At 32.8% G+C, this 20,463-nt stretch overlaps 1 protein-coding gene and 2 pseudogenes across 1 annotated transcript in view; 2 read left to right on the forward strand and 1 right to left on the reverse strand.

Annotated features, from left to right (window-relative positions):
* The first annotated feature begins 655 nt into the window (after positions 1-655).
* FSIP2 (fibrous sheath interacting protein 2) overlaps positions 656-20,463 on the forward strand; it is an 86,245-nt gene continuing 66,437 nt past the window's right edge. Inside the window, exons 1-9 of the mRNA XM_039839931.1 lie at positions 656-754; positions 1,086-1,211; positions 4,538-4,699; positions 5,380-5,469; positions 6,554-6,693; positions 7,786-7,927; positions 8,654-8,764; positions 12,612-12,732; positions 15,398-15,487. Of these exons, the coding sequence (XP_039695865.1) occupies positions 656-754; positions 1,086-1,211; positions 4,538-4,699; positions 5,380-5,469; positions 6,554-6,693; positions 7,786-7,927; positions 8,654-8,764; positions 12,612-12,732; positions 15,398-15,487 (1,081 nt within the window). The remainder of the gene's footprint in view (positions 755-1,085; positions 1,212-4,537; positions 4,700-5,379; positions 5,470-6,553; positions 6,694-7,785; positions 7,928-8,653; positions 8,765-12,611; positions 12,733-15,397; positions 15,488-20,463) is intronic.
* Positions 11,511-11,629, reverse strand: LOC120584321 (uncharacterized; annotated as a pseudogene).
* On the forward strand, positions 14,059-14,177 carry LOC120584313 (uncharacterized; annotated as a pseudogene).

Genomic DNA, 20,463 nt, shown 5'->3' on the forward strand with positions numbered 1-20,463 from the left:
AAGGAGAAAGAAGGATATAGGAGAAACCATGGGAGGAAGAGAAGAAAGTGGAAGAGAGAAGAAGAGAGCTAGAAAGAAAGAGGAAGACTATAGGGAGATGGACAGGAGGAAGGAAGAGAGCCCATAAGGAAGCCTACATATATACTGTGCGATGTGGAACGGTAAGCGGTTTTGGGAGCCTGGGACAGGGTGTGGACATAGTGTCCATGTAGAAAGCCAGATCTCTGGCCCTAGAATGAGCTGTACAATCACTCCTGGAATTTATTTTTAACCATAGCTCCTTGGAGGCCAGGAGAAATTAGCCAGCTATGTGCCAGCAAAGCTTTATATATTGTGATTTTGGTTTGGTTTGACTGAGGGGTGTTGGTTTCAGAGAGAAATTGTATTTCAACTGTGGCCCTCTTAGGCCAGGCCCCTACGACTGATTTCTCCATCTCTTGGAGCCCAAGCCTCAAGCACAAGGGGTCAACCCTATGAGGGCCCCGCCCTTCTGGGGCCCCTATGATCGGACTTGGAACGTCGCGAGGGTGGAGCCTTGAGAACGCAGCATACTGGCCATTCCGGTCCGGTTGGGATCGAGGGACCACGAAGGGGAAGCGGGGAAAGCAAAGTCAAGAGGGGAGGGCGGCAGGGGATACAGGGACCCAGGTAGACTATGGAGTTGTACCTCAGCGCCTGCTCCAAGGCTGCCAATGTTGCTGCCACCAAGACAGCCACCAGCAGCCTGGCAACTGACACCCAGCAGTGTGGAGATGTGAGTGGCTAGAGGGCTAGTGTCACTGTCCTCCGCCGGGTCACCAGCCTGGTGGGGCGAGGCAGAGAGAGCCACAGACAGGTCTCGCGCTCCCTAACCATCGCGCCACGTAACCGTTGCTCTTCTGCTGCCTCGTGCGGCACAGCGGGTGGCGGTGGCTGCAACTGGCTGGTGATTTGGAACCGAGAGGTCTTCAGGGCTGTCTAGCAGGGCGGGCCCCTTCGATTCTGACTGTAATACTCTTCCGTTCCTTAGGTTAAAGTAAGAGTAGATTAGCCTAAATGGGTAATGCCTAAAAGGAAAGGCAAAACTCACCAATTGTGTCTGACAGGGTGCGCACAAAACCCACTTTCCAGGGATCGGAGCGGCTCAACTACTGGATCTGCCTCTTGGGGTTAAGCTGCCTATGATCCCAGGAAGCAGTGCTTTATACTACACTACAAAGTTAAGTGAAAAGGTAAAGCAATTTTTTTGGATTAACGTTGGTTGTCTTTGCACTTTTCTTCTTGCTGTTAAAGTCAGGTGCTACATTATACAAAGTCCATTAATTTTCACTAACATTCACAGGAAAAAAAAATTAAACCTACATCTGAACTAAGGTATTGTTTAGAATGCATACCAAGCAACTTCATCTAGTATGGTTAGGACAGAATCAAGGGCTAGATAATTTAGATTCTTAGTTCTATCTTAATTTATAATTTATGGAAGCGCATTAATTTTTTTTAAATAACACTTGATATATACCTATTTAGTAATATTTTATTTACTTAGAAATATGTTTGAAAGGTATAAGGTTATTGGTGTCAGCTGGCATTTAATTATATGTTATGATTTTAACCAATAATAACTTGGACAAAATTCTCATTACAGAACACTTCTAAATGATTTTGTTTTGAGCCTAATTTTATTTCACACACAAAAGTGAGAAAAAGGTAGAGCTGAAATAAGTTAACATGTTTAGTACTTTAACCTCATTTTAATGGAAGAAGGCTCTCCTTCCCTGAAGAGACTTCATAATTTGCCCCATCCTTCCTTCCCAGTCTTTTTTCCAACCCAGAGCCTCAATTTCTTCCAGTTAGGATCTTTTATACTTGCTCACACATACTATCTTAATGCTTCTGTGCCTTTGTTCATCTTGCCTCTCAAAGCTGGCATACTCTTTCTTCTCTTCAGTCTATGAATTTCAAGATTTTTTTTCTTTCAAGATTTTTTCTTAACTATCATAGCCCCTATTAGCTTGTATTTCCTTAGAATTTTCATTGCCCTTGGTTTGTATAATTTTACTCAACACTGTAATTCTATAATTATAATTTTATAACTTAAATCATACTGAGTAACAGTTTGCAGTCCTCTCAATCCCCTTCATGTTTTTAGTCCCCAGTGCTACCCCCACCCTCGAACCTCTCCAGTCCTTAACACAGTGACACTGAAGGAGGTTCGCTACATTCTTTTTGAGAGGTTGCTTTAATTAACATTACAAAAAATTCTACAAGGAAGAATTCTGAGTGACTCCCTTACCCTTCTACTGTCTATGATATCATCAGAAATGAGTAGGGCCCCTTGGTATTTGATACTCGCCTAATAAATATGATTTCTTAGTAAAGTTTGTTTCTGGAAAATTATTTTTAAAAACAAATCCATTTTACTAGAATAGAGGGAACTAACTAAAACTATGTCAACCTCACTCAATATAACTGGGCCTTTCCTAAGCATGCTTGAAACCTGTATCATTCTTTTGTGTATAAACTTAGCCTTGTCTTTCTTTTGTCTGTGTCCTCAAATATAGTGTTTGCTGTATTACTGTTTCCTCTGTCAAATATTAATTCACTTGTCAACTACTTTTTAAAAAGATGTTCTCTCTATTCTTTATTACATTAATTCTTCCCAAACTGTCTTCATTTAATTATAATTAGGTACCACACTATTTCCTTGAAGACTGAATTCATCAAGAGCTTACTTTTTCTTTCAGTACAAGCTCCTCAGTTGTACACTTTTAGTTTTTTTAAATTTTTTCTTAAAGAAAAATAATCATTTTTATTGATGATAGAAGGGTTACCCTGGCTCAGAAATGGATTTGTTTAAAAGATGTTCTTTGTTTATAAGTCAGTAGCCCAGGTTTGGTCTTGAGAAACATCTCATCACAGCTAAAAGTCAACATATAAAAGAAGTTGACAGCTATATGTCAACATCCAAAGGAGACTATCGGTCCAATCCTTGACTCATGAATGTTCGTTGTTTTCTTTACAGGAAAGATATGGGCTTCATATTTGGTCTGACTGAATTCTCATAGAATTTCATTCATTGCCCTTTCAGGGAAACATTGATAAATAAGGAATTACACTTTATGATTTAGTCTCCTTGAGATTAAAGTCTGATGTTAAGCAAGAACAGAAATTTACCAAGGATGCTTTAAATTGAAAGAAAAGCTAGCACCCTATCAGGTTCCACCAATCTGCTCCTTTGCCCACATATGAAACACCCTCCCACCCACCTTGAGGGAGTTCTTTTAGGATTCCACCCAGCCAAGCTCCTTAGGGTTTAAAATCTGACTGAAGTGGCTACTGCCAGACAGAACAACGTAGAGGTCACAAGTTGGTACCTGCAGACAAATCAGGATTGTGGGGTCTCATAAACTGAATCAGGTGCCTGCAAACAGGGCACGTGCTCTCAGGTTTGCCGCATCTCCCACATATTTCAGTTGCCTTTCACTTAAGCCAGTTCCTGTTTGGCATTCTGTTGTTCTGGCTAATAACAACAACAACAACAACAACAACAACAACAAACAATAATAAGAAGAAAGAAAGACTATAAAGACATTAGGGCAACTTCTACACTGACTTCTGTCCTCCACTTTTTCCCTTTCCGAGGTTCTCCCATAATGCATTAACACCATCCTGCTATGGAAAAATGGACTAAAAACTCCCATTAAAAAAAAAAAAGCCCTCACTTTGGTACTATTTTAATTTACAAATAAAATTAAATAATTGAGCTGTTTCCTGTAAAGTAATAGATATAGAAACATGGCTATTAGCTGATACTTTCTCTCTTGTATACGTTAATGGCTATTGTTTCTCTCTTGTATACGTTTGGTCTTTACACATATGGAGAAATCTCAATTCCTATCAATATCCTTTATAACTGGTTCTTCAATATATTGAACTTTATAATATACTTCTTAAATTTTATCCTGACTAGCACTCCAGAAATTGTTGGGTTTCTCATATTAGATAAGACCCCAAGATACAATAACTCTTTAAACCATCATCTTTAACATCTGAATTGTACTTTTATTTTTTTATAAAGTTGTTTCCATGAATCTTGGTGAAAGATTTTCTATTTTCATTTTCAGATTATTGGTGTATAATAGTCATAATTTATATTATCCCTTTATCCTTTGAATGTAGTACTTTGACCAGGGAGAGGAGGAAAATGGAGAATCTTAGTATTAGTTTTCTATATTTAAATAAATTTTATCCTATTCTCTTTCTTTTCCTCTTTTCCTTTCTACTCTGGCTCAAGGCCAGTGACTGATGGAAATCAGGGGAGGAATTAATTGAGTGAGGGTGGGTTATAAGAGTAATTCAGGTCAGCGGAGAAAAAAGCTAGGAATAAGCAACTAATGCTTCTCAATCCAAATCTTTTTGTTGCTTGTTTTTTTTTAATTTCAAATTATTCTTACATGATTTATTTTTAATGAACATTCTAGTGATTTTAATAGGTTAATACTTAAAAGTGTAATTCATTAATGTTACATTTGTCATATTTTTAAATCTGTGTTTGCAGCTTTTTCGACCTTCTTATGGTTTTAACCTGACTGATCCTTATTGTCGACTTTTGGAAAACCAATATAAAAGTCTCCATGATCCACATTTAAGAGCATACTATAAGCGCAAAGATATCCTGAGGAGATTAAAGAAAGGTGGCTACATCACCAGCAATAATAAAGTGGGTTAAAGATTACTTGTTTTTAATCACTGTGATGGGAGTAGGGTATCACCTTTAACTGGGTCATGAGAAATAATGGAAAATTCCATAAATTACTTAGTATTTGGATCAATGGAAATTGGACAACAGTTGTTTATAAATGATACCACCTCATATCTTTTTCCTTGTAATATCAAAAGATGATTATCAAATAATTTGAAAATGTAAAGATAATTTCCCAACTGCATTATAGTCCTCTTTCTGTTTCTAATGGCACCGTATGCTTGTCAAGGATTATATACTATATACTTTTTAAAAACTTGGGGCAAAATTGGAACCTAGAAAAATCAGCCTGATAGAATCCTCATAGAACATAAGAATAGTCTTATATTCTAATTTGTATTAACATAATTATTGGTATTCTAATAACTGTAATTGTGTCATTAAATTTATTGTGTACTAAATTCCTTATCATAGCATGTCATATTAATAAGGTAATGAGATCTGAATAGAAATTCTTGTATTTTAACAATTGTAGAGATATTCTGCTTACAAAATTGTTAGCAAATTATTACTCTGAATACAAAAATGTTATCAAATTGCATATTATTAACTATTTTTCTTCCTGAAAGTGATTGCTATGATTTTTAAATTTTGTATTTATATATATATTTTTGCTATTGTTGTTTTGTTTTTTTTAGATTGTATGTAACTTGAGGGAATTGAATAAGTACAGAGAATATCTTACCAGTTTAAAATTAGACTTTGAAAGAAACTATATAAGAGAACAAGTAAGTTAAATACTTAAATTTGGTTTCTTACATAAAGTTTGGAAGAAAGTTTTATTTATATGCAAAGTATTTTCTTATAAATTTTTAACTTTAATTTTGACAAAATAATTAAATATTTTTTCCAAATGAAATTTAAAGCAAGAATAAATAATATTTTGAGGCTGCAATATTGGGCCAAGAGAGGGAAAGAGACCAGGTCATCTGTTAATAGGCTAGTGGTAGCTGGCATAATTTAGTAATTAAATTGCTACTCCGATATGTACCTTCTATCTGAACTGGGGCCAATAGGAAGGGTCTATTGTGGCAGCAAGATTCTTAAGATGGAACTCAAAACAGGGTTCCTGCTTGAGTAACAGGAGGAACAGTATGAATAGTTATAATGTCCCATGGTCACTCAAAGAAAATGTACACTATGTGTTTGTATCCACACACATGCAGCTGTGTTCATCCAGTAAAAAATGATATTCTAAAGGTGAAATGGAACGATTGAGTGTAGCATGAGTGGGTATAAATAGTAAATTCTTTTCAATTTTTGGCTCAAAGGTTGTGTGAAAGAATATATGTGTGTCACACACATACACAGGTGCCTGAGTAAATTCAGGTTTTAGAGTCCAGAAAGTTGAATAAAAATGAGAAAGATATGTGTATGTGTACTTTCACAAATTTATGTTCTAAGGTTGAGAGAGTTATATAGAAATGAGATTGACTTCCCAATACTTTTAAGTGTTCTATATTTTCCATTTTTTATCTGTTCCTAGTTTTCCCTCCCCTTCTTCCATATTTTCATTTAATTTTTTTCAGAATGGGTAGGAGTGTATAATAAAATATTTATCTTTTATTTTCAGAGAGAGAAATCTTTATTTTGGTTCAGTCATCCATGTCCGTAATGGATTCAAAATTGATTTAAATTCAGTTAAACAGAATTAGCTATTTACAAAGTGCGAGACTTTTACTAAACACTAAATATAAAAGTCACATCAAAGGACAGTTTTATTTCTGGTAAATGTAAAAACAGTATATGTATATACACACATATACATATATTTATATGCATATATATGATGCACACTTTTTTTTTAAATAGAAAATGCTCGCAAAACAAGTAAATAAACTACATGAAAACAAACAAATACCTGGACATTCTGATGTTGCACAGTTCCAAAACTGGTTGTTACAGGAGGGCACTCAATCTATTAAGGACCAGGAACGATTAATAAGGCACAGGTAAGATTAAAGTTAATGCATATTTTATGTATATATGTGGACCCAAATAAATTGAAAAAAGGTTGAAAAATTGAAGTTAGGATTTTTTTTTAAGTCCTAGACACTATTTAACTCCATTATTGCCCTCAGTATAGAGAGAAAGAGAGACCAAGAAGTATAGGAATAGAGAACTTTTGTGTCAAGGCTAAAAAGAGCAATTTCTACCAGAAAATACAGGGTTGCTGGTAGACCAGGAGGTATTCCAAACTGATAACTGAAGAGTGAATCAGATCCAAAATCTTTCCTATAGTTGGAGATGAAGGGAACATATCTTTTAGCACATGCCTCTAGCAATAGCTTTTCATGATTCTTCTTTAAGGGCTGACAGCATTGTTTGAGGAACTTAGTGCAAAGTAAAAAATGAAGGTTTGATATAACTTTATCTAATGCCAATATAAATATGCATTGTCCTTAAAAGAAAATGTGTAAGCTCTTCAGATATTAACTACTTATGTTCAATCATTACCATTCTGTGGTCAAGGCCATTTCTTAGGCAGTAAAGGGATATATTATAGTTCTTTTTCATTCATTAAGGTGAGGGATCAGGCTGCACAAGCCTGACTTTTTTATATTCCATGGTTTCATTTTATGGTAGCTCCATAATGTGCATTGACACACCAGAAACCCAGACTACAGGTAGATTTGTTCAAGACTTTGTAAATTATGCAAGACTCAGTACACATCTTTTCTTAGGAAATTCAAATCTTTGTTTTTCTAGATTTGAAGTCAATGTTTTCGTTATTTCAATTTTCTTTGCAAACTCATATTTCTAAACCTTCTGAGTTATTAATACTTACAGTGCAAAATCTTTTTAATGAGTCTGCTCTACATTGTTACCATTGTACTTATATGGTAGGGAGATCTATATAACAAGTAAAACATGGTGAGAGCTAGCTTTCAGGTCCATAAACAGAGCTGATGGAAATGATAAACTTCCCATAATTCAAGAAATAAAAAGCAAGCAAGGAAGTGGTTGGAGCATATCAAAGCAGGTAATGTCAGTATAAGGGAAACACCCAATTCACCTTCACTTGCATTTGCACTTTTAATTAGATATTTGGATATGATAAGTAGGGAATTAGAACAACGTGAGCGCAACGCGGAAGAGCAACACCTACTCCAGATGGACAGAGAAGAAAGACGACAGCGGGAAGACACAAGAAGAAAACTAAGTCTTCGCAGAAAAATTGAAGAGGTGAGAGATAAACTTAAAATATTGAGAGAAAAATTGTGTACAGTTGTTTCATTTGTAAATAATTTTTGCTGTCCGCTATGCTTTTTTATTAAAATTATTGAGGTGACATTACTTAATAAAATAAGGTTCAAATGCACAGTTGAACAGTATGTCATATATATATTGCATTTTGTGTTCACCTCCCAAAGTTATATTTCCTTCTGTCATCAAATTTGGATTCTTTTTACCCCTATCTACCTCCTCCTTCCCCCACTTCTCTCTGGTAACCACTAATCCACAGTCCATGTCTATGAGTCTCTGTTTGTTTGTCATGTTTGTGTCCATCATATTTCTTGAAGTCATTTCAGGTCTACATAATTTACCCACATTAATCTTACTTCACAGCTATACTACATAAGTTATATAAAATAATGAAGCTGACACCACAGATCATATATATAAGCTAACATTTACTCTTAAAGAGATGATTGTGAAAGTTATTAGACAATAACTCCTCTATAGCCCTCAGAGTGGAAAGGTCAATTATTTTAAACTTAGCCTTAGTAAAAAATAACCATGCCTACATAGGAATGTAGCATGGAAAGCCCATTTAAAAGCCAATGTATAACTGTCATTATGCTTGACCTGATTTCTGTTAGGCCCTTCACTTCTAATTTGTTTGATGGTGGTGGACAAAATACAAAAGTTTATTGTAAACACTAAGTATAGTAATATCTTGCTCTCTAGGAGTGGAAGACAAAAGAGATGTTACTTCTGACAAAGATTGGAGAAGATGTTAAAAGAGAAGCTAGGATAGAGGAACAACGACGTAGAAGCAGAGAAGAGAGTGACAAGAAGGTAGGTTTAACATTAACCTCTAATTTAAGATGTTAGTGTTAAAGCTTCTGATAGTTTGGATTTTTGAAAGTATTCTATATAAGATGACGATGGACCAGTTATCCCAAATGATATACTTTATACAAAACTAAAAGTTATTAAAATTTTTACTATATTTTGACCATATTACACTCTGGCTATAAAAAGTACTGCCCTATTTTTTGATATAACTACTTTTGATTTTACCTTACATCATAAACTATACTTATAATTCCTATAGAAAAAAATGACATAACTTATTTTTTCCTTAGAATCAGAATTTCTTTGAAAAAGTTCTCAATTTTTCCCCACCAGTTAATTTTTTAAAGTTACTGCTTTTAATTTTACATAATATATAATATTTTATGATACAGAGTCTAAATCAGTATAAAGAGAAAATCATTTGTAACCCTAGCATCACCTTATTAATTTATTGGTACACATACGCACACATACATACACTTGCATAATATTCCTATGAATGTTTATTATTCCAAGACATAAGTAAAACCATGTTATTATATTTCATATATTATTTTGTGGATTGCTTTTTCATTTAATAAAATAACATTGACAACTTTCTATATCAATATATATTGGTCTAAAATTCTAAATAATCATCTTAGGTAGTTTATTTTTGACAAACCTAGATGTAAGTGTAAAGATTTACATAATTTGATTATATTTATATATACTGCCATATAGTAAGTTTTTTAAATATTAGAAAGTGAAATATGTATGATAATTTTTTATTCTACTTTTGTTACATGTGCCTTTTAGTATTGTTAGGTACTCACTGCTTATATGGTAAGCTCAGCTTATTCTAATTTTCTGTAATTATTATTTTCTAATATTTAATTTTTCACCACTGTTCTTCAGTTGGGGTTCTCTTCAAGTTGGCCTTTTTTGCTTGCAGATATCTCTGAAAATACCTTTGTTTCTGGAGAGCGAAAAAGTAGCCTAGGTTTCCTCTTAATTTTTGCCTGATGCCAATAACTATTCAATGAATACTGGCCAATTTTAGTGGCAACTAGTACAATGGATTAAATCTGGGCACTGGAAGTGCCGGTTAGACGTGACAATGGATGGGAGGCATGGTAACACCATAAGCTGCCTAAACCATGTTAATGGTAGAGCTATTTGAAGTATTGACATTTCCAATGGAGTCATTCTAAATTATCCTTTTTAAAATCATGTTTTAATACAAGAGGTTTTCAATTCCTTTGTGTGTGTTTCTTAATTTTTTTATCTTGTTTTTTCAGATTTGACATTATATGTATTTTTACTTAAATTGTTAGCTTAAATTACTGTTATAAAAATCTTTAAAAGATTTTACCTTTGCATTTTTGTCAAAACTCAGTTCTATCATTCTATTTTGGACTCTTTTTGTGTTCTTTGAACTATTTGTCTATCTTACTGTATTGATTAAAGTATCTTTAATAATTCTTTAAATCAATAATACTAGTCTTCTAAGTTTGTTCTTCATTTTCAAAGTTGTTTTGGCTAATCTAAGCCCTTTAACATTTCCATATAAATTTTAGAATCAGCTTATCAATTTCTACCAAGAAATTGTGCTGAAATTTTTATTAGAATTGTGTTTATAGATAAGTTTAAGCATGATTATTCTCTTGATAATACTGTTTTCCAACTCATGAACCAAATATGTCTCTCCATTTATTTAGGTTTCCTTAACTTTCCTTATCAATGTTACATAGTTTGCAGTTACAGGTTCTTATATATCTTTTTGATAGATTCATCCCTAAATTTTTCATAATTTTTATTCTATTATAATTTATATATTTTTTATTTTGAATTCTGATTATTTGATGTTAGTATATAGAAAAGCAATTTTTATACTTATTTTGTATTCTGCATTGTTAAAACCACTTAATAGTTCTAGTTTTTTTCCAGATACCAATTGATATTCTACACAAATGATCATATTGTCTGTAAATAAAGGTAGTTTTATTTCTTCTCTTCAAAATCTCTTCTCTTCTCTTTTTATTTCCTTCTTTGCCTGATTGCACTGACTAGAACCTCTATTATAATATAGAGTAGAAGCAGTGATAGTGAACATTATTATCAAATATTTCGTTTGTCCCCTCTCTCCTCTCTGCAAACATATTAGGCTGCTTAATGTTTTCCTACATCTCACAGATATTCTTTTCATTTTGTAATTTTTTTTTCTCTCAGTGTTTTCTTTTTGGATGGTTTCTGTTCCTGAATAGACATTAATTTTTTTTGCAATGTCTACTCTACCATTAATGTATCCATTGTATTACTCATTTAACACATTTAAGAAATTGATTTTAGTCTTCTTTATATCTTTCATGTCTCTGCCTTGTGAATATGTAGAATGCAGTTATATTATCTGTTTTAATGTTCTTTAATTCTAACATTTGTGTCATTTTGGGGTCAATTTACATTGATTAATTTTTTTCATTTTATGAATCATATTCCCCTGCTTCTTTATATGCTTTGTGTTCTTTCATTGGATGCCAGATATCATGAATTTTACTTTTTGAGTGCTGAATATTTTTATATTCTTATAAATATTTTTGCTTTTTTCTTGGATGTAGATAATTTATTTGGAAACAGTTCGATTGTTATAGGTCTTGCTTTTTAAAATAAATTAATTAATTTTATTTTTTAGGTGAGGCAACCCTTGGTTGACCTCACAGATTGCAAGGACCTTGTCAACTTACAATCCCTTATTTTTTATTTTTTACACCTATAGCATCTGATCTTTCTAGGTGATCTCCCATCCAAGTACTAACCAGGCCTGACCCTGCTTAGCTTCTGAGATCAGCCGGGATCGGGCTTGTTCAGGGTAGCATGGCTATAGATGGTCTTATTTTTTTTTTTTAATTGATATATAATTTGTGTTTGTTTTTTCTTTTTTGTGAATTTTATTTTTAATTATAGCCGATATACAATATTATGTCAATTTCTGGTGTTAATGTAATGATTAGATATTAAATATCTTATGACGTGATCACCATGATAAGTCTAGCAACCATCTATCACCATACATAGTTGCAATATATGTATGCCTTACTGTTGAATTGTACACCTAAAACTTACTGGATTTAGTTAATCAAGGTCTTGCTTTTTAAGATTTGATAGATAGGGCCAGAACTATGTTTAATCTTGGACTAATTATTCTTCACTACTGAAACAAGACTCGCTTTAGTACTCTATCCAATGCCCTGTGACTTACAAAATCTTTCCAGAGTGGCTGGTGAGAATAGACAAGATAGGTCAGTGCTGAGCATTGTTCTCTGTAATCCTTTAAGATGGTCTGTTCTGTGGCTTTGGGTAGCATGCATGTACTGATCGATTCTCTTGCTGAATACCATAGGGAAACATCTGCGGATTTCTGTTTTTTTTTTCTCTATGCAAACAAATGCATTCTGGTACATCTAAGAATGACGTGAGTCCAGGGATTCACAAAAGGAAGTCACATTTCATGTATTATACTATGTTTGCGTATAGTAGCCCTGAGTGACTTGTGGTTCAGTCACTCAAGAATCTTCCACCTGAAGATGATTTAGAAATTCCCTAAACTCACCAGGATAGCTATGGATGTAGAGACCCTTTTTGACCTGAAACTAGACTAGTTCTCCAAATGTGTGCAGTGAAGTAAATCTATGTGTTAAATATAGTCTTCATGTTTGACCACAAATGGAAATTTCTGCCCAGTATAACCTTACAAGTCACAAGGCAAGAATGACTGTTCCTTTCCAATATACTATCGTATTATAAATATTTATTTGCATTTCTAAATAGCAAGTTGATGTTAACCAATATATTTTCTTTAATATTTCAGAAACAAGCCTTTCTAGAGAAAAGAATGGCTTATCATTTACAAAAAATGCAAGAAAATGGCTTTAAAAGAGAAGAGATGGGAAAAAATACATTTGATTACAGAGAACAAGACAGAACACCTAGTGAATGTAAGAACATTAGAAGCTGATATAGCTATGTTGAAAGTGCTTATCTATGTATTTATAAAAAAAAAAAAAACTCTCTTATAAAACTTTGTTTGTTTACACTTACTACCAGCTTTGTATGAGGCACAGTTCTAGGTATTTGCTTATTACAGTTCAAGTTGAAAAGTAAACATATATGTAAAAATTAAAACAAGCTAAAATAATTCTATCAAGTTCTTTAGTGGACAAGCTTGCCTATACTGCAATTTTAATCAACTTCCTTATATTTAAAATAATGGATTTTTAGCTACCAAACCTTAAAAAAGTTATGTGGAATATAATTGCTATTATATACCAACATAGCATTCTGCTATGTAGTCAGCCAGAAAGAATAGTTGGTACCAGAGAAAAATAAAGTAAAGAAGAAAAAGAAGAGTTAAAAGAAAAAAGAAAGATATAAAGGAAATGAAGACAGTTTAAAAGAGGAATATCAAATCATGAATTTGCGATGCTCAATGTCTACCAGTTTCTTTTTATTTATAACATTATAAGATTATAGTGGGCTTTATTAAATTAAATTGATGATAGTAATTAAAAGTTCATGGCTGGAATGCAAAAATATAGACTTGTGTTAATTGTCTATGACTATGTACTATTAAGAAAAAACATGATCATTTTCCATGCAGTTATCATCACAGGATCCCATCAGTCCTATCCCTGTCCCATTAATCCTGCTTCTAGGAAAGAACCTACACATTTCACTTGAAGAGATTATCAGCTAGTCTCCACTGGCTCTTATTTTTACTTACCACAAATCCATTTTTTAAATTGCTACCTAATTACACTTAAAACTCTGTTCTGATGATTTCTTCTCCTGGACCAAAATCTTAAATATCTGAAGCTCAGACTTCTTAGGCAACCATTCATTCCCTCTAGAGTCCAACCCAGACCTAACTATTTGACTTTATTTCACACTACCTCCTTGAATAAAAGCAGCTATAATCTAGGGGTGATGTGCACACTCTCTTGCGCCAAATTGCTAAAGTCCAAGTCCCACTTTACCATTTTCTAGCTGTGTAAATAGCTTAGACAAATTACGTAACCTCCCTGAGCCACAGTTTCATCATCAGAAAACAAAGATAATATTCCTTAATAATTCCCCTAAAGAGCCAAAAATTCTAGCCCATAGTAAGTACTCAATTTATTCATTGTCCAGTCAAATGAGACTACTGACCATTCCTAAAACACAAATTACCTTTCGTACTTCTATGCCTTCCGTTATTTAATTTTCTTAAACTGGAATGACATGTTCACTGTCTTTCTATCCAAATCTGACAATTCTTGGTCTACGGCCATGCCACCCTGAACAAGCCTGATCCCATCTAATCTCAGAAGCTAAGCAGGATCGAGCCTGGTTAGTACTTGGATGGGAGACCACCCAGGAAGACCAGGTGCTGTAAGCATAAAAAATTTAAAAATTAGGAATTGTAAGCTGACAAGGTCCTTGCAATCTATGGGGTCAACCAAGGGTCGCCTCACCTAAAAAAATATAAAATAAAATCTGACAATTCTTTAAGCTCCTCTGTAAATGAAACTCCACAAAGACTTTCTTAGTAACCCTAATTCTCTCCTTTGAATCCCTATAGTACTTTGTGTCATTCTTAATACACTTATTAAATACTTCCACCCATAATATTTTTAACTACTACTTTCGTGTTTCACAGAGCACCTAGTACTATATGTATGTATGTATGTCTGTATGCATGCATGCATGCATGTATGTATGTACAGACTAAATATATGCTTGCTGAGAGAACTAATTCGATCTATTCAGCTCACTGAGATAATGACAGCAATCTCATGCTTCAGAAATTACTTCAGTAACTATATACATCTTCAACTGTTAACTTTCTCATTTAATAGGAAAAGAATTTCAAGTAGATATTTTGAATATTTGTTACCTAAAATCCCCCTCTTTTGAAGAAATAGAATGTAAGTGAATTTAATTTGCATTGTCAATTAACAAGAATATGAACATCTATTTCATAAATGAAATTGAATTATACCTCCATGGTAATGTTGTCATCTTCCACGAAGCAGATGGCTTCCAGAGGAACACAGAGAATGAGAGGAAGGGACTATCAAGTGAATCTGCTCCAGTGGGGAGATAGACCACTTTTTCACATTTTACATCTCTAATGAAAAAATCGTTCAGCACACATGCGTGAGGATCCTTACCTCCTGAATGGTTGGACACATGAACTATATAATCACCTCTATCATGAAGGAGAGATATGAATTTGATTGATTATGCTAGGCTGTAGGACACATCCAAGAATTGTAATAGTCACTGTTGACTGATACACCCAGCCAGTAGCTATGTTGGTACGCATCCCCACAGACAGAAAATGACATTTACAGTAGACCTGGGTGTAGCTTTTTCTCTCTGCCAGAAAAAATTTCTGTCCCTCCAAGAATATTGTTTAACTTAAAGGGATAATATTTCAAGAGGAAGTATCTTTCTTTCCATTTCACATCTCTCTATCTTCTCTAATACTTCCCACAATCCCACATACAAATTAACATATGGCATAATTCCTCTCGGGCATGAAAAGATAGTCTATATTGGGTAATTCTGTCATCACCATTATTAAAAATAAATGTTTTATTACATTTCTTTAAGATCCTTCTCTAAAGAAGAAAAAGAAGATTTATGATGATATAAAATTAATTTATCCTGTTGGTGACCAGAAAGCAAATAAAGGAGTACATGGTAATTAAATATTGTGATAAGGAATATTAAATAGAATTTAGGAAAAGACTGAGTTTAGACAGCCTCTTTTGCTTCTGTTATTAAATGACTGATTAAGAGTGATGCTTAACAACAATGATGCAACCTCTATTGCTTTCAGAATTTGATCTCTAGTTATTGATTTAGCATTTTAAACTTAACATTGTATCATCATTTTAGAAAAATTAAATGAGGGGTCTATTTCTGTTAAATGAGTAGAATATGAAAACTTACAAATTGCCAAATAATTTTATAATGTTCATAATGTTTTTAGAAAACTCTAAATAGGTCAGAAAGTATGTTAACTCTAAAATTACCATGAGCCCTATTGAAATTATCACTTTACTCTTTATCTCATATTATCTCATACTGTGTTACTTTATGTTATCTATTAGAGCTCACTGGATTAAATGAGAAACTCAAATGATAGCATAAAAATCCTCCGAATATAATACTATCAAAAGTATAAGCCTATTTAAAGTTGAACAATATGAAACTCCTCCCACTATTAAATTTTTGGGGAAAAATTAAAGTATGAATATTAAATTCCTTTGTCCTTATCAGTTAAAATCTAAAGAAAAGAAGTCCAAAATCTTTCCTCTCTGAGTGTGTAATTTAATTAGTCAGTCTCATCAAGGAACAGAAACCTGGGGAGGGACAGGGTTGACTTAGCTGAAGCTGTCTTTCACTCTGAGGACCAGTGAGGTTGAGTTCATTCAACTATAAACTTTATGGATCCTATTTTTAAAGTCCAAAGAATTTTGTATAACACACTAAAGGGTTCTTACAACACACACAATTATGACAACACCAGCCCCACATCTACTAAAATGTAGACAATAAAACTAAATTCTTAGTTTCGAAATCAGTTATCACAGAAGATCACAGAATAATCTTCTAAAACTAATGTTTAATGCAGCACAGACTGGTCTTACTGATCTCAAAAAACCTCAGTGGTATGGGAAGAAAGGATGGTAGATGGAAAATATTGTTTTCAGCCTCACCAGGTTAGCAGTCTATCTGTAACAACTATCCAGAGATCAGACCTATACAATAAAGCATAGTTGGGAAACATATTCTGTTAAAAGATGAATTCTGAAACTATACTGGTATGTAGAGGGAAGAAGGATTATATCTATATCTATCCTCCACTCTAAGAGAGTTGCATGCAAGTCATTTCTTTTTTATGAATTTTAGAAATGTTCAGTAGTGGCATCACGTTAGGTATTATAAGTTCTCCTCTTTCTCATTCATCATCAAAACTTCCTAGTTTCCATTTTATCATTGAACCTTGAGTATGAGCTCTGTACAGTGTCATAGCTTTTACTCTTTTTTGGGCAGTTTGCTCTACATTTTGTAGTTAGCAACTCTCAAGCCGTGTTCAGGGCCCTAAATTTCCTATAATCTTTGCTTCTAATTTTTTCTCTGTACTTTTTCATTCTCAAAAAAATATCCTGAAGTATTTATTTTGTTTTTTAAATTACACTAAAAGTAAATAAATGTTTTGTACAAGTGCATGAATTTTAACATATGTATGGATTTGTGTTACCTTTACCATAATCATATAAGAACTGTTCCAACATACTACAAATTTCCTTTTGCAGCCAAACCTCCCTCTCTCCCACTAGTAACCCCAGGTACCACTGACATGTTCTCCATCATTATAGTTCCCCCCACCCCCTTTAGACAATGTCTTATAAATGAAATCATATGGTATTTGACCTTTGGATAATAACGTATTTCACTAAGCATAATACTTTTGAAATTTATTCAAGTTATTGTACGTGTCAGTAGTTTACTTCTTTTTATTGCTGAGTAGTATTCCATTGTATGTATGCACTGGATTTGTTTATTCAGTCACCAGCTAGAGGAAGTTTGGGTCATTTCCAGGTTTTGGTGATTATGAATAGAAAGATAAGCAGTATTTGTATTAGGCATTTTGTGTGAACAAGGGATTGTTGTGTCATATGAATAGTGTATGTTAAAGTTTATAAAGAACTGCTCAACTGTTTTCCACAGTGGCTATAACATTTTGCATTCCCATCGGTAATCCATTTGCTATGCATTCTTGCAACCATTGGTATTATCAGTAACTTTTGTTTTAGCCATTCTAGTAGATGTAGTGGTATCTCATTGTGGCTTTCATTTGCATTTCTTTGATGACTAATGATGATGAATATCTATTAATATAAATATGCTGTTTGCCTTTCCTAAATACTGCTTGATGGAGAATCTGTTGAAGATTTTTGCTTATTTTTAATTAGATAGCTTTCTGACTGTTGAGTTTGGGGAGTTATTTATGCATTTTGTATACAAATCTTTTTCAGATATGTGATTTGCAAACATTGTCTGTCAGTCTGTGACTTGCTTTTTCATTTTCTGTTTCATTGATCAATCTATGTGTTTATCCTCCACTAATACTGCAGTGTCTTGATTATTGTAGATTTTTATTGTCTTAAAATCAAGTATAATTCTACCAACTTTATTTTTTCTTTAAAAATGTATGTCTATTTTAATTCATTTGCCTTTTTCATATGAATTTTATAATCAGCTTGTCTATAAAAATTATACTGGGATTTTTGAATGGAGTACATTAAATCGATCTCTAGATCAATTTTAGGAGAAAAAGAAATCTTTACTATACAGGATCTTCTAATCCACAAACATGTTATCTCTTTATTTAGGTTGTCCTTGATTTCTTTCATACATGTTTTGTAGATTTCAGCATAAAGATCTTATATATGTTGTGCTATATTTATATATAACTACTTCGTTTTTAGTAATGTCATACATGGTATTTTTAAAACTTGGTTTCTAATTGTCAGTGTCTATTGCTTTTATGTCTCTTTGTACAGATTTTTAGTGATTGTTCTACATAATAATGTACTTAGTTAGCTTTTCACAATCATGAATTAATATTTTACTCTTTCAGTGGAATGTGGAAACCTTACCACTATATATGTCTCCTTATCCCTCTCACCTTTATTATAGTTGTGTTAAGTATCATATCTATATATATCAAACAACTGCTTAGAGAATATAATAAATTTTATTTTAAATAACTAAACGGGGGAAGAATAGTCTATCATATCTATTCGAATAGTTATCACTTTAGTTGCTCTTTAATTCTTGATGTGTCCCAGGTTTTTTTCTGTTCCTTTCTTTCTTCAGTCTATGGAACTTCCCGTAACATCTCTTTTAGAACAGATTTTCTGGCACTGAATTATCTTAGTTTTCTTTCATCTAAGACTATCTTTATTTTACCTTCATTCCTGAAAGTAAAATATAGAATTGTAAGTTGACAGGGATTTTTTTTTCCCCAGATCTTTAAAAATTTTGCTCCACGTCATTGTCTTTTGATGAGATAACTGCAGTATTTGAATTGTTGATCCTCTATTAATAATGTGACATTTTTCTCTAGTGGTTAAGATGTTTTGTGTGTGTGAGGAGACAATTTTCAGCACTTCAACTATGATATGTATCTTGAGATATATTTCTTTGTTTTTGTTTTTCCTCCCTTTAACATCCGCTGGGTTTCTATAACTGTTTTATCTTTTGCCAAATTTCCCTTAAGCAGATCTCCTTCTTCCACAAAGAGAACTACTATTTAAATCTGATGATTGTCATAACCATTATGTTTAAAATATATTTACTACATGAGTGTATATTTTTAAACTACATATGTACATATAGACATATATGTATAGATGCCATTATTAAGATATTTTACTGTAACTGATATGCTATTGTATCCAGTCTTATGTGACTTGTTTTTCATACTCAGCTTTGTTTCAGAAGCTTTATCTATGTGCTGCCTGACACTTTACTTCATTCCATTACTGATCCTATCCCATTATGTGAATATACCACAATTTATACATCTGGTTTTCTGTTGATGGAAGTGTTTATTAGTTGAATAATCTTTCACTGAACATTCTTGTACATATATAACTCCTGGCACTTGTGGACAAGAGATTCTCTCGGTGTTATATTCATAGATATAGGATTTCTAAGTCACGTTTCCTCTTCTGAGAAATTGTATTTTCATTTTATATGTTCATTTTCCTACTGGGATGTTTTTATTATGGATTTGAAAGATTTTTCTTAATCATACTAAACATTCATTATTACATAAGTATATATCATACAGCAAATTTCTTCCAACTTGTGATTTGTTTTTATTCTTTATTTTTATCATTTGATGTACAGTTCTTTATTCAATGAAATAAAATTATATATTTTTTCTTCATGGTTTGCATATTTTGTTACTTTTTATTTGAGGTCAGTTCGTATGAGTTCTCTTTGATAAGGCAAAGGCATTAATATTTTGTCTTATTTATGAGGCAAATATTTCCATGGTTTTGTCAATGACTTTTTTTAGCTTATTAAACATTTCAAACATAAACAAAACCAACAAAACCCGTATGTGTCTATCATTCTATTTCAACAATAACTCATGGAAAATTGTTTTGTCTATGCCCTGCTGCCACATTGTTTTAAAGCACATCCCACACATAATAGCATTTCATCCATCAATATATCAGTATGTATCTAAAAGATAAGGGTTATTTTTTAATATATAACCACAATACCATTATTACATTGCACCAATTAGTAATTCTTTAATGTAATAAAATATTTAATCATTATTTCACTTTCCAGTATCCTGAATGTCACAAAAACATTTTGATGTTCATTTAAATTCACAATGATGCCTATTGCAATAGTTTGTCTTTTCAGACTCTTTTAATCTATAGATACTCTTTCCATATATCCATCTACCTCCCACCTTCTCTCCTTCCCTCTTTTTTAAATTACAGCTTATTTGTTGAAGAAACTGAGTTGCTTGTACATTGAGTTCTTCACAGAGTAAACTTGCTGATTGCATCTATATGGTATAGTCATATATGTTATTTCTTCTGTATTTCTTATAAAATATTGGTTAGACTGATACACTT

Source organism: Pteropus medius, unplaced genomic scaffold, assembly GCF_902729225.1.
Source record: "Pteropus medius unplaced genomic scaffold, Ma_sr-lr_union100, whole genome shotgun sequence".
NCBI classification, from domain to species: Eukaryota; Metazoa; Chordata; class Mammalia; order Chiroptera; family Pteropodidae; genus Pteropus; species Pteropus medius.